Source organism: Linepithema humile, chromosome 4, assembly GCF_040581485.1.
Source record: "Linepithema humile isolate Giens D197 chromosome 4, Lhum_UNIL_v1.0, whole genome shotgun sequence".
In the NCBI taxonomy this organism is placed as follows: Eukaryota; Metazoa; Arthropoda; class Insecta; order Hymenoptera; family Formicidae; genus Linepithema; species Linepithema humile.
In genome coordinates, this window is record NC_090131.1 from 6,770,788 (window position 1) to 6,790,965 (window position 20,178).

Here is a 20,178-nt window from a genome sequence, read left to right on the forward strand (position 1 = left end):
GAGAATTATCAATCGATGCTCGATCAAAATGACCGCGAATGAGGCACAAATTGGAGCCGCGTCCTCTTCTCGCGGACTCTATTCGTTTCTTTCCGCGAGCGGCAGCGGTAGAATGACGAGGCAGGTGTCAGAACGCGCGCGGCCACTTCCTTGGTGGCGATGTTGTCGGCAACATCTGGCCAGCCGTTATCCACGGACCAGGATAACGTTGTTGGTCCTATGATTCTCCGATTAACGCCGGTGCTATGCTCTCTACCGCCTCCTCCCCCCTTTCCGCACCCTATTCCTCTTTCTCTCCGCGCGAGATGATACCGCTGTGATTACGACGCCGGTTTCTACCCGCGAAACGCGATGCGCCTAATCGACGCTGACTTGCAATTAATCCGCGTTTCGTTGCACCCGTAGAAAGTCCATTTTAACAAATTGCGCCGGCTCGGTAATGCGTTTTGCGAGGTGTCGAAGCGCGACGATAATAGCGAATCTAGATCTCATCTTTGAATCCTCTTTGAGCTTGTTGCGATAGATTAATGATAATATTTCTATGTCAAAAGACCAACAAGAAGCAGAAACCACATCAAAACTAAATTTATCTATTTGTCCTATAAAAAAATTATATAGATTTTTATAAAAATTGTATTCTTTTTGTATCTCTCTGAATAGATTCAAAATCATATTTCCAGTTTTATGAAGAATAGAAATGTTTGTGCTAATTTTGAAAAATTATACCGTATAAAAGAACTAATTTAATAATATGTAAAAATAAATAATAAATAACAAGAGAAAAGAAGATCTATATTTGTTTTGCAGGAAAAAAATTAATTATTATTTGTTGAAAATGATTCCTTCGCTAAAGCAAACAGCTCTGAATCAACGAGGTCAATCATCTTGCCGCTCGGTGTCAAACTACGATTGATGTAGCCTTCGGTGAGATCTCATCCACCGGCTTTCACATTGAATCATTCTCGACGTCGTGTTCCGAAGCTTCTTGAAAACGGATCATCGGCAGAAGGCACTTATCGACGAGGTCGCCGGAGTCCCGCGGTTCGAACACCACTGCCATAAAGGCGACGCGTATATTTACATAGGACCGTGCATGAATACGTAAACGTAAATAAACAAAGTGAAAAAGCGAAGCGCTGGCCGCCGCCGCCGCCGCCGCCGCCGATTTGCATGCACCGGCTACCGTTGCCGTTGGTAGCTTTTTGCACGGCCGGTTTCGCATGACCGCGGGGCACGGGAGCCGCGCCGCAACCCGTATTTACGAGGGGGACAAACACGAAGGAGGGAATAGGGATTTAAATTAGCGGTGGCCTCGACCTACGTACGCGCGCCGTCGCTTATAGTGCTGGTTCACGCACGACTATGTAGAAAAGAATGGAAGAAAGGGTGTGTGCATGTGCGTATGCGTTTGTGTGCGAAGAGTGGATAAGGTATGTCACACCTGCGCGCGGTATCTCGCGCGAGGTTATTAACTTTAAAGTTCAAACGATGGTCGTGTCACGATGATTTGATTATTGCGCAGGCGGAACCTCACATTAATTTCGCCATAAATAACTTTAAGAATAAAGATATTGTTTTGTTATTAAATTAATGATGGGCAAAGTATCGCAAAAAAAAACCTCCTTACCTCCCGCATAGCGGGACTTTCTTTTAATTGTTAATATTATATTATAGAACCGGAGAATCGTGTAAGCTTAGGCGCCAGTCATTGATATGTCATCAAGGCGATTTATGGTGACATCGCGCAATCGTTGGTGGTCTCCGGCGAATTTCTAAAGCTACCGCAACGTGCGCGCGCGGTGTGCATGCCGCGTCGCCGGTTCTTCTGCGCTCTCTTCCGTTTTCCCTCCTAGTTCGCGATTCTTACGGAGTAAAGAATACTCAACTAACGATTCGCCGGGCTCCCGCGAAGCTTCGTCATGCTTGCAAACTATCCCGCGCGCACACCGAGTGTGCACACCTAACAGTCTGCGACGCAGGTGTAAGTCACGGACGCGGCAACGGCGAGGCCGCGTATATCTCAGACGCGCAGGGCTGCAACTGTGCGGTATCCCGGTGCACTCTTCGCGGCGTATCCGCGAATAGCCTAATCTGTATGTAAGCTAATGACCGCACTTGTCGCCGCTGGAAGCGACGGAGAAAATTACACCGCCGGTCCGTTGACAGTGATTATTACAGCGATGGGAGACGAATGCTCAGAAGAGTCTTTCTTCCCGCTTTACGATCATCAACGGGCGGATTTTCTACGCGCAAAATTGACGAGCGAGAAAGCAAATATACCGGCTGCAAAAGACGCATTTAAGTATGCATAATAATAAAATAAGGAAAGCACGGGTTTGTACGATTCCGCGATAGACCGGCCCTGCCTCTTTGTGCGAACTTAGACGTATCTATGTGTGCGCGCCACGTGTTGTGTGCGCAGAGAGCTCAAGATTGCTCGGTATATCACACGATGGCGCAGTGACTGTCAGTGTACCGCGACTTCGACCTCATCTCGGTTACTACCGGTAGTCGAGGTTGGGATCGAAAACTGCCGTTCGACGTCTACGCTATTGTGCGTCGCTATATTAAACAATTCTTGCGTCTCCTTTAATCTCAGCAGCTGATAATTACAATAATAAAAATATATAACACAATTGTATACCAAATTTTTATCATTGTACAATTACTAATTGTATATAATTGTAAAGAAAAAGTTGTGGATTTGTTAATAAAATATAACTAATATTACTATTGCTAAGAAATTTTTGTTATCATTTTTCCTGCATTTTCTCTTGTTTCCGTTGTATTTATTTAATACAATGCTCGATTTAATGTCATCGTGATCGACAGTGAATCCTTTCGACACGTTATACCTGACTTCGTAATCTACGCTGAAACTTTCGGCGTAAGACTTTTACATCGACATTAAGCGAATACAGCTTATGTAACTTATTTAACCGGTGAACGATCGTTCGTCCATTAATATTGACGTCTCATTAGAGCGCCGAGATTTCTAATAACTCGTCGCGGTTCCGGTCGTTCAAAATCGATTCGCTTTGCGACACGAGCCCGGGTGAATTAACTGTCGTGCCATAATTTCACTCGTCGAACTAAAATAATTCGCCGACTCGGATACCTGCCATCATACGCAGAGATGCCGGCGGTAATTCATATTAATGCGCAAATAATTATTATTCAAAAGCTTTCACGCGCCGTAGACGCAGCGGCTCTCTTGAGCACCGCTGCATCTTTAGAATGGCACCGCCAGTAAATAAGTAATTAGCACTATTACCGGTACGCGTTACGACGAGTCAACGGTTCGAGGCGCGTTAAGTATTAAAACATCTGCAATGATGCCGCGAAACGCTGGTGGTCCGAGTAAAGCGCGTGATCTTTAAGCGATGATCTAAACACGTTCTATATTCACTAATGTACCACTTATTGTTTTATCAACAAAAACATATCAATTAATATTAATTTCTTAAAGTTGCTGGCGATTAATTTGTCAATATATATATATATATTAACTTTTTGATAATTAACACTCGAGAATTAATTTTCCAAATTTTGCGAAAATTATTTTTGAAACAAATTCTTGTTATATTTATAGAAACTCTAATCGGTTTTGCAATTCATATAATGCGACTTAACATGAATATTTGATCGGTATCCGTCGACCTTGACACCTGCATAAACCGCGATCAAGGTGCTTTGCCACCATGACACGCATGTATATTACCTCGTCAATTTTGCACCGAAGAATTTAGCAACGTAAGCAATTTGTAAGAGAAGATGCTATTTCACGATTGTCAACATTAATAGGATCAAACCAGTTCAGCGGAAAAAATATAATTAATATTATGTAGTGCCCTTAGTGCCCGAGTGCTTTATATTTAACCACTCTCTCCGGATCAATCGACAGCATCGTCTCGAAAAAATCATCATTTTATAGTCCCGTCCCCGCATACGCTTGCACGATCGGCAAGCAAACACGGCCTTCCTAACGGCTGTAATAACCTGTTAACCGGCTAATAAAATCTGGGGCTAGGTGAAGCACCTGTCATTTAATTCAGAATAATCTCGCGGAGACGGCAATGCCGGTGTAAACATGCGATAAAACGTTTCACGCGTGGCGTTGTCAATATGAGCACAAGTTCCTTCAATAGCAGACGGACGTCATCAGAATAAGCGTGTACGAGTAAGGTACACATTACTCTATTATTCATGCACGGCGAGCTTAATTTCCCCGGGTTTTACCTCATTTTCACATATGACACATCCGCCACGTAAAACGAGAGAGTTAGTGAAATGTGTGTCACAGTCGAATGCAGCGATCTCCAATGTTCTTACATAAATTTCCTCATTAAGAGCGGTCATCGGCGAATCCCGGACATTATTGCCGCGCGAACGGTGGCGCGTGACGATCGTAATAATCTATTCGCCGATCAATAAAATCGAGAAATCGCAAAAGTGCCTCTTATTTAAACCGCGCGCGGCAAAGCCGCCTATAACGATACACGGGATACGACCTCTCGCATCAGCGCGACTTTTACGGAAGATCATTTAACGAGTAAGGTAGGTCGTGTGCGCGCGTGTAAACGACGACAAAGCGGCGCGATCGAAAAAAAAAATTCCGCGAGCTTAATCGATCGTATATTACGGACGGACAGGCGACAGGAAGTGGCGTCGATACGCCGACGTAAATCATCATTATTTTACAGGACGTTTATCAGCCTAAAACGTACGTAGTTGGAAAAATGGCCGAGAAGATTTAGGATGCGCAAATTTCTCGACATGCAGCCGGTGCAATTAAAAGAGAAATGGCTTTCCTGATAGATGGATGGATAAATAAATAGAAAAATATATTTGACATTTGCGGAGGAATCGAAAATATATCATAAATCGATGGCTGCGATAATACACAACGGAGATAAATAAATTTTGTAAGAAATTAGAGTTTTTTTGACGCGTGAACGTGTGTAAAACATTTTTTTCTAATAGAAAAGATAATAGGAGGCGAGAGAGAACTCTAGCAGGTATCCTTCGGAAAAACCCTAGCAGTTAATCAGATGTAAATTCGAAAACGATCACCCGCCCACCGCCGGTCGTTTTTCCTACAATTAACGAGCTGTCGGTAAGCAACCAGAAATTGGCGCGATTTGCGCCGTTTCGCGCCGAGGGCGCAGTTTTTAAAAGCCGGGCAAGCGCCAGACTGTAATTAGGACACCTTGGGTGTGATTCTAATTAAGGGCCTCGGCAAGCCATAAATCTCCAGCTCGTACGAGGGTCATATTTGGATGAACGCCGAGGAATCGAGCTCTCGGATCGTTTAGAAAATCAAATCACCCTCAACCGACCGTCATCGACCGGCTAGACAATGAACACTGCTCGAGGTATGCTAAGAAACGATTATTACGAGCAATAAAATCGATTAAAAATAATTTCATGGAGTAAAAATTAGAAGAAGGCAAGAAGATGTGACAAAGGCAAGAAGAGACGCGGTAGAAAAATGCCAACTTCAACATAATCAGAAAAACCGATAAGATATAAGAGCGATGGTCCACTACGCTGTATAATGAACAATGTGACGATTTAACGCACGACTTGCAACTTTCCTTTCCCGATGCATGTGCAGATACTCGCTTTTACGGCGCATCGTGAAGATCGCGGCTGATCGAATTATACGTCGCCGTCGGCGTGCGCGCGTGTTCTTGCGCAAACGACAACATCGCGCAGCCCCGTGTCGAGACCCGGGGAAAATCGGAATCGCCGTTGTACCTGCGGCCGGCAGCGGGCAACCGTACGCATGTAAGCGTCGCCGCAACGCATCAAGCGGCGTGTACGCGCGAATAGTCGCGCGAGTAAGTCCGCGTCAGTCAAACGCGCGCCATTATGTTGTAAATCATCGGTGATTGTCTGAACTGGAACTCGCGGCGGCGAGATGCGTTGCCGGCTAGTAATAATCAATTTATGCACTTCATCGGCCGCAATAAATTTGTTATTAGCCGCCGCCGCCGCCGCCACCGCGTTAGCGGTGAATCGATCCAGGATCGGATAAGAGAGATCTTACGATTTGCGACAAAAAAAAACTAGCAATTGTATTGATTTCGTGAAAATAAATGAAAAGAAAAGAATTTTATATATTTTGACATATATTTTACTTGTGTCGAATATAAAATACGCGGACAGTTATTAAATTATTTAAAAAATTATTTAAATACGATTTCTTCTCGTGTCTTTATCAGTTGATCCGACCCTGAATCGATCAAATCTGAGGTGCAGAGATCTATAAATAAGTCTCTAGATCACGAGCCTTGCACGTATACATATGGGTACATCATCGGGTGACGCATGCATTTGTCGCCTTCTTCGCGCGAGGCGTAATGCCGCATTGATGGACAACGCGATGAGGTGTCGATGGACCGATCGATTGATGATCCCGCGCAATCACGCGCGGGTTTGTCGGATGCGAAATTATCGGGACTCATTAGTCTTTGTTATATAATTACGTAATGGCAACTTGATTGCGAGGACCGCGCTTTATGGCGGAGAGTTCATCGCCGCGTGAATAGGGAATGTAAGTAGCCGCGACTTTGCGCGGCCAACTTTATTATTACTTTAACGTATTGCCACGGTAATGGTAATATATCGATTTCGTGATTTATTTCCGATCTCAATCTACGCTGTTTCAATTTGTGTCTACTCTCATTCAGAAAGTGCGAATTGAAATATCTAACAATCCATCATAATAATGATTGCACATAGCATTATATTTACCTTGGTGGCGAAACATCAATTATTTTTATTTGAGCTACGTTCGATGATTTTTTTTTGGAATTTTTTTCTCTCAGCTTGTTGGAAAAATTAATCGGTATTCAATTTAAAAATTGTAGATTAATTAATCGTAAAATTCATAATTTAAAAAAATTAAAAATCAAGTTTGGAAGCTAATCTAGAATTTTTCCGAAGATGGAGTTTGTTGCGCAAGCCGCAAAGAGCGTTTTCGATAAATTAAAATCCGCCAGTGGGCGTAAACTCTTCGAATTCATCGACATGACCGTTCCTTTTTCTCAGTGGGACGGACGGACGCGATCGGCTCATTTGGTGCGTATTAGTGGAGTATAATGAACTTCTTGAAGCTGCCGCCTTTTGCGAGAATGAAACTCCGAATTCCCGACAAACGAAGGAAAACAAATGATGGTACGCCTACGGGAGCGCCTGAATTTCATGGGACAGAACTTGCTTTCTTTTCGAAAACAGACGGGTTAAAGTCGCGTACGTTCTATCCTAAAACGTCACGATAAAGAGAAAAGTAACAAGAGAAAACTCGAGCTAGTCATTCGTATTATGCAAATTATGTATTCTCGTGAATTTTTTGTAACAATGTTTAAATATAAACTTCGATAATCGGTAACGTGTTCTCATTAGCACGTGCAAGTCATGTGATTCCTTATTGCATTATGACAAGATTGATATCGCGCGATTCTAAAGGAAATATCAAACACGAGCCCCTCGCGATAATTTATCGGCATCGTAAAAATAGATGTTCCGAATAAGATTCGTCAATAAAGATGTTTTTACGACGCACGCGATACCCGATTTTAACACGGTGCGTTTAATCAACGTCCTAAACGCGTTAAACCATAACGTAACCTGATAATCAATAATTCCGGGAGTCAGTGCAGTCGTTCGTCAAAGACGTCACTCGTTATGTATTTACTTGATACTATTTATCGAGCGCGTAAACGCCTCGCTGTACGGCATAATAACAGTTTCATCATAAATATTATCGTGCATTTTGTTAAATACGATAAACGCTACGATAAGAGAACAAATATATACTTCTCTTATCATTTAGCTAAAAGCATCGAATAATGTTCAAAATATTTTCGTAAAAAGCAATGGACATCTGCCTCAAAAATCAATTTAAAAAATTGTAATTAATTCCAGCTCTGCAAATATATCAAAGCCATTTTATTTTCGCACTTTTTCCGTTTGAAAAGATTCGTAAAGCATTTAGACCTAGAATCTCGTAAAACGTCAGATTTGTCTATCCTTTCCGACCCTCGTATTTACAATCTCATAAAGCACGGCACGGGGTCTCGCAGAAAAAGTGAAAACTGTTGACTTCAGGTAAACGAGGAAAAAAACAGGAGTTAAATTAAAAATCCAAGAAAATATTTTTCCAACACGCGCCTCTAATAACACGCCGCGTTACTGCACGGAAATATTCTAAGACCGAAATATTTTACACTCTTCCCCGATGGTTTAGCATTTTGACATTATTAATAATTCCAATCGATGCTCGTTAATTTGCGCGCGCTCTCCTTTCTTCGAATCGCAATACTTCGGTTTTAACGGAATGGTTGCGCTACCAATTAGTGTCAGTTAGACGGGTCTATTTTTATGCGCATCTGCGTAATTCAATAAAAGACCTATATCACGAAAGTTTTACTAATACCGTTTATAAATCATTTCCACATGAGAGTGTTAATAGGTTTTATGCCAAACGCTTTCCCTAGTTCATATTTGACATCAGCGACCTGGAAAGTTTCGCAAGGAAATTATTTTCGCTTCTGTCTTGCGAAACTTATTGTATTCCATATGCGCGCCACGTATCCATTAATATAACACCTGTGTGCATTGTGTATATGATATATTGATAGCTAAAAATGTCACGCGTGATAATCGTTTTAATATTGTGCAAGAAAATTTGATATTCTTCTTTAACGGCTCTCACGCCATTAAGAAATAATGATAATTACAAAAGTAATTATTTTAATAAAAATAATGAACCGACCAGAAGAAAAATTGATCCTTTGAGCCTCAACGTATTATGTATATAGATTAAACAAAATAAAATTTTGAGTTAATTTATTTCTTTTAATTGTTTTGTTATATAGTAATATAATAAATAATGTACATTATACAAAAATAATATTTCAACGGAGCAATGTAAATTCGGAACTCAAAAGATTAATAAAACTTATTCGATTGCGTAAACTGGCTAAAATAATAAAATATATAAATTAGTATAATTTATGTTATAAATTTTCCGTGAAAAAAATTGGAATGTCACTGATCCGTGGAAGTGTCGCGCGAGAAAGAGGAGAAACAAAATCCAATTAGCGCGAGAAAAGGGCGCGGGGGAGAGACGTGAGATCGTAGCTCGACGGCCGGCGGCAGCGTATATTTCCAATGTCAAGAACGCGGCGCCCGGTCCCGTGACCGTGCGTGCCACTCGACCGGCCGCGCTTTCCTTTTTTCGCCCTTTGATCGCCTTTTGACTGCGGACGTGGAGAAGGCCCCGGAGAGGAGCCCCCAGCGAAGAGAAGAGACGAAGGAAGACGAGGGGCGTGTCCGGTCGCGCGGCTTCTACAAAGAGATACCCACTTCCCAGTGGACCCCTTCCACTCCTCGGGGATCCCCTTCCACGTGAGTCCCCGGGACTCGTCCGTCCTGGAAGTCTCGGTCGCTTCTCTACCCTCCCCACCACGAGCGGGCCCCAAGAAAACCGGGCGGCATGGTCCAGACCACGAGATCGGCAGGTAAAGCCAGTTTACGCAACGCTTCCGTACACGAAGCATACGCAGCGGAGCGGAGAGTCTCAGAAGGAAGTCTGACAGACGAGCGGACGGACGTGTGTCCACTGACGTTCTCGAGACATCGCACATCTTAGACTTGATTTAGAAAATCGTCCCCGGTACATCGTTCGCACTCGGTATCGCTCGACCGGTCAGTCGCAGAATTTCGCAATAAAGGCGATGACAATCGGCTGAGAGCTGTCGCGATATTTTTCCGAGGCACGTTATGATATAAGATCGCCGGTAATCAGTGGAATCAATAATTCGACACGCGCACCCGAGAGGATGACATCCTACGCGACCTTCCAGCAGTACGATCTCCTGGACTCCGAGGGCTACGGATCGGCCAGCAGTCCGGAATCGAATCCGCGCGGCAATTGGCATCATCAGGAGATCTATCCGCAGCCGCCGCGATCCCGCGGCAGCAGCTGCGGCAGCGTCAGCTCCGTGGACAGCCACCATCAGCAGGAGTATCAAGAGATCGGCGGCGCGCCCAATGGCAGCCTCCACGTGACCGCCGGCTTCAATTTCGGCGGCGATTTCTACGAGGGTTACTATCAGGACGGTGGCTGTCGGAACGAGCATCAACCGGCGATGAACGGCGTCAGAAACGTCAAGGATCATCATCCTAAGATAATCTTTCGCATGAACGAGCAGTGCGCGGGTTACGACGAGGCCGCGTCTAGAATGGCCTTCAACGAGGGTGCCGTGAGCAAGCAAGATCCGGCGGGATACATGCAGAAGATGGAGCATCATCCCGCCGGAGTGTTCACGAACTCCAGGAGCGACTTCGGTCAGGCTCAGGAGGCTATCTACGCCGCGAAAAACTACGCCAAGAGCGGTGCCTATCATCCGCGGAACGAGAGTCATCCCTACGCCCAGAGGACCGATGTCCTTTACTTAGGCGCCGCTTACAACGTGCCGAGAAATGAGGCCGGCTTACCGAACAGTCAGCCGAGCAAATGCGACCAGTCGAGGTACCATCAGAGGAACGACGGCCTTCACGTGCTGCCGGAATACGCGGGGCAAAAATCTAAAGAGGCGACGATGCAGAAAATAAAAAACAGCGCACCGGGCATCGAGGTGCTGAGGAAGAGGAGGCTGGCGGCAAACGCCAGGGAGAGGAGGCGAATGAACAGTCTGAACGACGCCTTCGACAGACTGCGCGACGTCGTGCCCAGTCTTGGCAACGACAGGAAGCTCAGCAAGTTCGAGACGCTGCAAATGGCGCAGACGTATATCGCCGCGCTCTACGAGTTGCTGCAGCGCGAATGAACGCAGATTCTCTCCTGGAAAGGAGACCGAGTGTCACCCGGGGATCGCGGAAACACGGGGCTTACAAGTTTCTCAAGCGCGGAGAAGACGAGAACTTCCGAGTCTCGACGCTGCGAGCTTAACCGAAACAGAGGTCAAAGTCGTCTTCCGGGGATTCTGAAGAATGTTCCTGTATCCACGTTCGAGCTTCTACCATTTCGGGCACAAATCGCCGCTGCTCAATTCTCCGACGAGGCGCGTCCTATCTTCGACAGACCACAACGTCCGCAGGTAATGACGAATTGTCGGGATACCGAGAACGAGACAGCTCGCTCGCGGGGAGCATGAATTAACGAGCGAACGGGGAATCGAGACTTCATTAACTTGTAAACGAGTCACTCGACCTAGGCAGCATCGGCCGTGAGTGGTACGTAAGCGGAAAAGTATAATGCCGGCGTCGTTATCGGAGATCTTCTGGATCTCTCATTACAAACTTGATTGATCTGTCAAAAAAAAAAGTCGGCATCCTTTATATTATCGTTATTGATATATAATGTATTAATTTAAGATTTTCAATGTCGATCACGTTCGAAATGAATATGTATGTCATGACATCCTTTGACGGAAAGATAATTTATTTTGTCATTTTTTTTTTTTTTTTTGAGAAATAATTATTTATTTTTCTAGATGCATATATTTTCAAAAATTAAATTTACTTTTATCATGTAACTTTCATCCAAATTCTACGTAAATACTTGACAGATTAAATTATTCCACCGACTTTCAAAAATTACTTCTATATCACATTTAATCTTCGAGATGAATAATATACAATAAATTATCTTTCGACGTCACCGATTCACCGGCGGCGATAGCTTACGTCAAAACTAGCCGATTACGAGGTCGACGGGTAAAGAGCCCGCTTTTAATTGCGCGCGTCAAGCTTAATCGAGCGCGTAAGTTTAGCGCCGCGGTAATTCATCGCCGATACTTATCCCGGCATCGCGGCGCATCGCTGCGGGATTCCGCGACGTTTTTTCCAATCGGTCGCGATAGGATCAGAGCGGAGAGCGGAAAAAGGCGCGACCGGACCGGTCCAGGATCCTTTCCCCGGAGGAGCGGCCTCGAAGATCGTGACCGATATCGCGCGACACTGCGAGCGCGGTTAAAGTATTTTGTGTTAACGGCATTTTGAATTATTCATAAAATATCGTTCGCGATAAAGGCGTGATTCCACGTTTTTTAAATACAATCGTCGGGGAGACAAGTGAGAGAATGTCCGGCTAACCCGGCGCGGGGATACCACTACGGGCAAGTGGGTAGATCGGGGCGCATAAAATGTGATCGTTGACTGTGGCATCGAGAGCCGGGGCCCTCGCCGCTATCGCCTTTGCCGAGCTAGAAACGGCGGGGGCGTACTCGCCTCGAGTTTAATTGTAAATAGGCACCGTCGTATACATTGTCGCGTTCGCGCACCGTGTAAATATCTGATTCCAGGCGCGTCTAACTTATTGCGAGGCTGTATAGGTGATTCTGTACATATGTGCACGCGTGCGCTGCGGGGGCAGGGCATCGTCGCTCTCGCGTATCCGCGCGCACGTGCGTGATCGTTCATTGATGCCTCGGCGATAGGTATCAATTGAGGAGTTCGCGCTAAAAGAACATATGAATAATAGAGAAACATGCAGTTTCAAGTTCAAGACGGAGAAAAGCACGATTTAAAAAAAATGGTTCCTAGAATAAAGTTCAGTAAAGATAGAAAAAAAGGACTAAAGTGTCAAATAATTAAATTAAAAACTAAACAATTGGAATATTTCATATTTTTCTCTTTTCGGGTGAACTCCATATGATTTTCCACGGGTTCCGGAAACAAAAAACGCTTATTGTCCGCCTCGTGTTACCTGAATTTATTCACCTGTAGCTACTGCTCAATGGCAATTATAAAGGTAATTGTACGTAGTTACGCATCTCGAGAGCGATTGCGGCTCAACTTTTAAACGCAGAGATCTCACGCTTACGTGCTAATTAGAGAAGTGCGAAACGATAAAGCCAATTTATCAATATCTATGATGTCGACGCTGTTTATATCCTGGTCATCTGGTTAATAGTAATTACAATTATCGGCGAACCGCAAATCATTATTATCACCACCGTGTCTACCGATAACAACTAACAACAATTACGATAACAAGCAGTTCCTCATATTTCTTGATATATCTCGATACGCAGAGCTGGTTATTACCGTCGGGATGAGATCTAATTCGAAAGGCCAGATATACCCGCGGACACAATCGGCTCCTCGCTTCGATCGGCCGTCGCGACGTACTTTTCGCCGCGAATGCGAGACGACGCGTGACTGGAATAATCTCATTCGGCCGCGATTCAGCTCGCGACGCACCTCTCGCGCAATTAGGGATATGCAAAAATCGCGGGACAAATGGCGGCGGCCGGCCACCTCCACTTAGCAGTCAATCACAATTAAATACAATTTTGCGCGGGCCGCGGGGCCCGGTAATGGCGCAAAAAGAGAGCAAATTGAAATCTCCTAGCTGACAGAATGATAGATGGTGCCGGCCAGACGTGAGAAGGCGCGAGAGCGACGGAGAGAGGCGCGAAAGAGACAGACGAGAGAAAAAGAGAGAGAGGGAGAGAGGTGCGGGACGAGGAGGACGAAGAGAGAAAAGCGGAGAAACAGTCTTTCTTCCATTCGCGATGTGAGAAAGCTCTTCCTCTCCTTTCTGCAGGGAGATTCTGCGAGAAAGAACGAAAACACGGAGAAGTAAGCCGGGAGCTGATGATAGCGCCACTGCGAAGCCGATTTCTCCCGCTAATATCGCTAATCCTCTCCATCTGTTGAAGATGAGGATCTGATCTTTGCACGGAGCAGCGGTAATTTATATCGATCGGAACGGAGAGAAAGAGACGGGGGCGCGCGAGATAGACGCTCATTCTCTCTTCTATAACTGCGGTCATTACGGCAGCGCCGTTTAGAGTCGCAGATTAGTTACGCGCGCCTCGAAATAAAGCGCGATGATTATTCGCGATGATAAGCGGCGTATAATCATCATAATACTCCATTCTCATGTGGCCGCACAAATGAGAATTGAAAGCGAGGAGATGAAGAATCGCGAGGAGAGATAGTATTGTAATTATCAATATGCAAGGTGTTCCACATTATCCGCCTTTACGTTGCGACCTTTCGCATTAAAATTTTCTACAAAGCTATAGAATTCTAAATCATTTCTATACATATATATATATATATACAAAAAGTACAGTAAATATTGGCAGAGATTTTTGCCGCGAAGGAAGTTTGTGCATATTGCAATTATTATACTTTTTGCAAAACAACGCGCATTACTATTGCGACTCGAGAAAAATCTTACGCAGCGCTGCTGTAATATAATACTTTATAGTTGCCGCATTCCGTGTTCCATTACATCTTCGTACGCGTGTTGTAATGGCAGTATTATAAAAGGAGACGATAAGTCGCGCTCATCCACCTGCTCGGTAATCAAATCGCGGGATTAAATTGCCCACGATTTCGCGTCTTCGCGCGACGAAAGGGAACTGCCTCTCGGGACATTATCATTCAATTGACGCCGCTACCGTCGCAGATAAATCACGTATAATTAGTGGCAAAACAACGAACTAACGCCAATTAATTTCGTTATAAACAACGGGGTTTTTGTCCACGAATGTATTTTCCGCGCCGGCTTCCTCAATTAAGACGATAGAGATTTATTCGATTCACGTGTCGATCGAGCAACGCCGAGGAAAAAGCGAGAGGGGGGGATGGTGGGCTAATTATTCACCGGCTCATTCGCAGCAGTAGGGCTGCGTCGGATGAAACGATAGACGACAGATAAAGGCAGGTGAAGGCGGGGAGAAAGAGAAGAGAGTTATCGACGCGAAGGAAGGAAATATCTTAAGTAATATCAAAGCGCGAGGACTGGATACGCTAATGGCGAAACAGATCCACATGTGTGGGCCTCGGTCTCCCCCCCTCCTCCTGCATCCCCCTCCGCGCGCGATACAACAATACACGCAAACGCTAATCAGTCGACGCGCCAACGTCTTCATCTACGCCGGTCGCGCATCAGCCTCGCGCCTCGTCCCTCTATCAGCACGATTTGTCTTCCGTCGCGGCTTGACGCGGCTCCAAGGCCAAGGACGAAGTCCCGCAGCCGAGGGACTGGAAGCGGGAAATTGAAGTTGCGACAGAACGAACCGGCTCTTATTAGACTAATCTATTTGGTTATTGCGAGCTGTGGCAAACAGCATTGGCGTTTTTTTTTTTTTAGGAATTTCTTTCGGTGATTTAAACACGACTCGCGTCTCGAGGAGGAACGAAGCGCGCGACTGATAATTATGATAATTATATCGCAATCATAAATAGTTAGAGTGAAGTTCCTACACGGAATCGGCGTCTATTCAACAAAATTATTCTCGCCGTATCTTCCTACCCAACGCGTATCTTCGCTATTAAGTCGAATCGATATAATTTGAAAAGTTGGTAAAAATTTTACCTTGAGGAGAAACTTTGCGAATTATGAGCGAGCAGCGTGATTTCTTTTACGTTCGGTTTGAGCTACAAGTGATTGATTATACTTGGAACGATAAACTGGGCGATAAACTGTGTAAAAAAGATAAACTGCGATCGCGATCTACCTGTTGTACAATGATCTCCTTTGTGCCTCCCCTAGGCACGAAGAAAGATAATTTTCCTCTTCGCGGCAATCTCGCGCACGAAAGGGGGAACTTTTTCGAAGACTGTATTTTGCATTGTTAGCACTGCCGCCAAGTACCTTTGTAAATAGATTGTTTTTTTTTTGTACTTAGATACGAGATAGGCGATAAGATTTAGCTCTAAGCGGTCCCTATAAGATTAATGAAATAAATTCCCACCAATAATGTTCCTCGACCAAGACCAAATGTATTTAAGAATGTGCAATGTTAATAAAGAAAAACGAATCTTTGGAAAATTTATGTCTTTGTTCCATTCTCATCCTCCAGTATTAAACATATCCTTATCTATTTTTATTTAATGAAGCAATTGTGCAATCTACTAATTATTTAAATGTAAAAAATTCGAAAAAAATTTATTGAAATTTATCTTTCTAAAATATTGCGAGTGCTAAATAGCTGAAATCACGACGTATTCTGCGCAATATCTTGTCACGAGAGACGAAGTATCTCCCGTCGTTCGGCGGCACGAGAGAAAATTATGCAGATGCCGCGCTGCGTTTTCGACTGGATCATCGTGGGCAACACTCGTAAGTATAATATCGAGTCTCGGAAATTATCAAAATCGGCCCGAGATTCTGGCCCCTGCCATAATTTCTATCTACTCGCGAGACGTGGAGCCGATCGACGAAGACGCGACCAAACCCGACCAGACATCCCGGCAGGATGCACAGGGAGATGCATATTCCGTCTCGATATTAGGCACCGCGAAAGAGGCAGAGTCGGACACTAAACTGTTCCTCGAGGCCATCGCCTTTTTCTAGGAAGTCTAGGATATAACTGCCCGTAAATGCTGCTAACGCGACTGCGGGCGAAAACTTGCCTAAGCATTTTGCAAATATCCGTGTCGAGGCCACGAAAGCGTTTAACGCAGATTTAGTCAACGACGGTGATCGGACGTGCGCGATTTCCGTGCTTCACCGTCCCATAAATACCTCGCTCTCGACGTTGAAGAAGACTTTAATAGAACTGTCGCGCATCACGATATATTACGATAGAATCTTGCGATCGGCGCGTCGTCGAGCGTCATTAGTCGCAACGCGACGAGGAGTGTCGTTTAACTTTCGATTTCCATTCGCAGTTCTCTACGCCGCCGCGACGATAATTGGTATCTTACGCGGCCGCTGAGAGAATAAATCGATCGCGCACGGTGGATGTTGTTTGGTTTGATAGAATGCCGGATAGCGGCTCGCACAAAGCGACCTTCGGGACCAGCCGACCGAACCTGCTACCACGCCAGACAAATTGATACCAGGCAACGCACTCACTCTCCCTATCTTTTCCGCCTGCACGCGGGGGTACGTATGCTTTACGTGCCTGCTATAAAGTACGGACGCATAACTTCCAGACCTCGATATACCGCCAGTAGGAACGGTCAGGGCCGCGCAGAAAGAGATAAAGCAAGAAAGAGAGAGACACTTGTCTCCATTTAACTGTGTGAATGTGACGCGCATAAAGCCGCCGTTGAACCTGAATCTTTTCGCCGACCGACCTCGAGACATAATCGGTGTTATCGTCAAAGTTAGATCAGAGACCTATTTGTACGCGAAGTAAACGAGCAGTCTATAATGTAAATATTTTAATAAATTTTGTCATTTTATGTATCATTATTTTTTAATTCTGTAATAATTTTCGCGCAACTAGTAATTTAATAAATTATTAAATATATATATAATAAACATTTTTCTTCTAGAATTGGTTGATGTTTCGTATGTACAGGACGGAAGGAAATAATTTTGGGCCCAAGCACGGTGTGTTTATAACGCGGGTACTCGCGGATTGATGGCATGTCGCCTCCGTCACGACAGACAATTTACGGGAGTACGACGAGTACGGAGAATTACCGATACTTACGATGCGGCTTTTTCGTGCACACACAATATCGGAGAAACGGAAGTCCTGGCGAATATACGAGACATGCACGCACGTCAGACCAGATTTCTGGACCGACGTAACTGGCGCGAGACGGCTCGGAGCGCCGATAACAGGGTACCAAAATTGCGGTTACATGCAACGCCCTTTATGTGCCACATTTTATTTAGAACACTGTATATAAAACGCGACGTTTATGTTTTATCAATGCAAATCTTTTTGATTTTATCAATCTTACAGAATATATTGTAAGTAAATATTGAATTCATAAATATTTATTTAAATATTTGCTAAAAAATATGGATAGTAAAATATTAGAGTAAAAATAATTTTTAATAAAATTAAAATTAAATCATTTCTTATATTTCCTTAATTCTACTAATAATGTTTTGAACAAACAAGAACCACGTTTCATAGACAATTATTTATAATTTTGTTATTCTAAAAATTATTAAACTTACCGTATCGTTGTTCTGCCGACGCCCGATGCTCCCTGGGCCTCGTCCTCCTCTCAGTGGTCCTTCAAGGCACTCACACTAACACACACTCACACGCGTTCGCGGCGCACGCCTTGCTCGCGTGCGTACCCGAATACTCGCGCGAAAATATCACGACACTCCCGATATTAACGCACTCCCGACACATTCTATGATATTATTATACGACGAAACAATTTTACGATGGAACGAATATTATCTACGTAGCACGCGCGAAGGTTTACCTAAAACATAAATACATTTACATTACAACAATGTTCAAAACAGAATTACGGAGAATAATAATATTATTATTTAGTTATATTATAATTTATTGCTAAATTCACTTGTTAATAACTTTTTATTGAGCGACGACTAAAATTTTTTTCTCGTGTTACTCAGGATATGTCTACTTTGATATATCAACATCAAAATGATTGGACCTGACTATCTAATTCTAAATAATTGCCGTTTCATATAAATAAAAATCTGAAATAAATCACATTGAACATAAAAATGTACGATGAATCAAGATAAATATGAATAATGACATCGAAAATGTTGAGCTACCGCATCGCGAAATAAATCACATGCGAGTGCCACAGGTATAATCTTCGGGCATTCGTACAAAGCTCATCGAGCGTCGAATCGAGAGCTCCGAGCCATCACAATTGTCGCTTTGCCACGGGCAATCGTTATAATTGCAATAATAGTAGTAATCGCGATAATGACGGTTTACGCTATTGAGCTAGTGCATTAGCTCTATTATTGTCGCACATAAACGCCACGTGTATTCATATGTGAATAAATCGGTGTCTCCTCTAATTCTTTCAGCAATCAAAATCAAAAATAAACTTTTAACACTTGTGAAAAATTGCGAGGCGATTATTGAAGGACGTCTTCGCATGTATCATAAAAGAGATAATGACAAAAAAAAAACTTCCATTTTGATAAAATCAACATTTGCTTCAAACATCAAATACAAAAATATTAATTTACATAATGATCCTTCTACTAAAAAAAATACCATACCTATTTATTATCGATGCATATTATGTTACTATTATTAATTGCATTTTTAATGTAAAACGCCAAGAATATGTCACTCTTTAAAATTCACGTAAATGTTATTCTGAGATATATTTGTAGGAAACGCTCGTTTCTTTACTTCTCGAACATCGAGCGGATAGAGAAGCTCCAAGTAAATTTTACGCATCGTTCAATTCGGACACTGCAATTTGCAGCGCACGCGACATAATGAAAGACGACTTAATTCGTTTCAAGCGCGAACGCGATTCGTCGTGAAAGCCGCGCAGGAACGACAAAATCCACATAACAGCGTAATAACGCCGCAATGCACGAAGGAAAAAGGAGCGCGCTTAATTTTTCGTTCCACTCGGCGCGCATCGCTCGTAAAGGCGTTGCGCTCGGAAACGCGCTTCAAGACTTGACGGATGGGAAATTCGGACGTCGCAGCAGGGTGTAAAGCGCCGCGAGCGTTCGTCGACCGTCATCGAGCGAAATGGACCAAGAAACAGAGATCATCTGGAATACCTACATACCGATTGTCTCTCGCGTCTTAATGAAACTATTTGCTTATCGGCTTATTAGTCTCTAGAATTGCATGTTGCAGTATTAGTGCCTTTGCTTTCACTTCATTAATCATAGAGATATATTTAGATTTACAATTTCTATTTCTAATTCTATTATTTAGAGAAACACAAGATGAAACGGTGAAAACACTTCTTCTGCTTCCAAATGATATTTAGCGAAAAGCTAATAATTGAAGAATTAAAACAATATGAGAGTGTACGGATATTTTTTTCAAATAAATTTTTTTACAGAAGAAGTTACGTTATCCTTCATGTTGTACTTTATCTCGAAATTCCATCTCAAGAGGTTTACGTGAAATAACTTCGCAGAGGGAAGCTTCGAACAATCGAGAGGAAAAAAAAAAAAGATCACGACGCGCGAATGAAGTTCCGGATTCCAGCGATTCCTAGTTCTTGCACCCGAAGCGTGCAGCCCTTGAAGGACCCATTCTCCCTCGGAATGATTCGCCACGGCGGACAAGAGGGAAAAGCCGGGACGGAAAAAGCACGAGGCCGACTCGCGTCGACGACTCGAGTGCCTCGCGCGCTCGCGAGCCTCGGCGCGAATTCCACCGCGAGATTCATCGATTTAACGGTTCGACGGTTGCCGTGCGCGTGTGGACCGCGCTATAATTTAATGGAGAGAGGCGTTCAGCGCTCTCGCGCGTCTTC

General features: G+C 43.9%; 1 protein-coding gene and 1 long non-coding RNA gene across 4 annotated transcripts in view; one reads left to right on the forward strand and one right to left on the reverse strand.

Moving 5' to 3' along the window:
* The window catches only part of LOC136999481 (uncharacterized), a 57,707-nt gene that overhangs the window by 12,500 nt on the left and 25,029 nt on the right, over positions 1-20,178 (reverse strand). For all 3 annotated transcript variants that reach the window (XR_010889877.1, XR_010889875.1, XR_010889876.1), the window contains one exon: positions 17,900-18,159. This is a non-coding gene — a long non-coding RNA (uncharacterized lncRNA). The remainder of the gene's footprint in view (positions 1-17,899; positions 18,160-20,178) is intronic.
* LOC105677738 (uncharacterized) lies at positions 9,558-15,962 on the forward strand. The gene has a single exon (XM_012376568.2). The coding sequence runs from the start codon at positions 9,852-9,854 to the stop codon at positions 10,839-10,841; it is 990 nt and encodes a 329-aa protein (XP_012231991.2). The 5' UTR covers positions 9,558-9,851; the 3' UTR covers positions 10,842-15,962.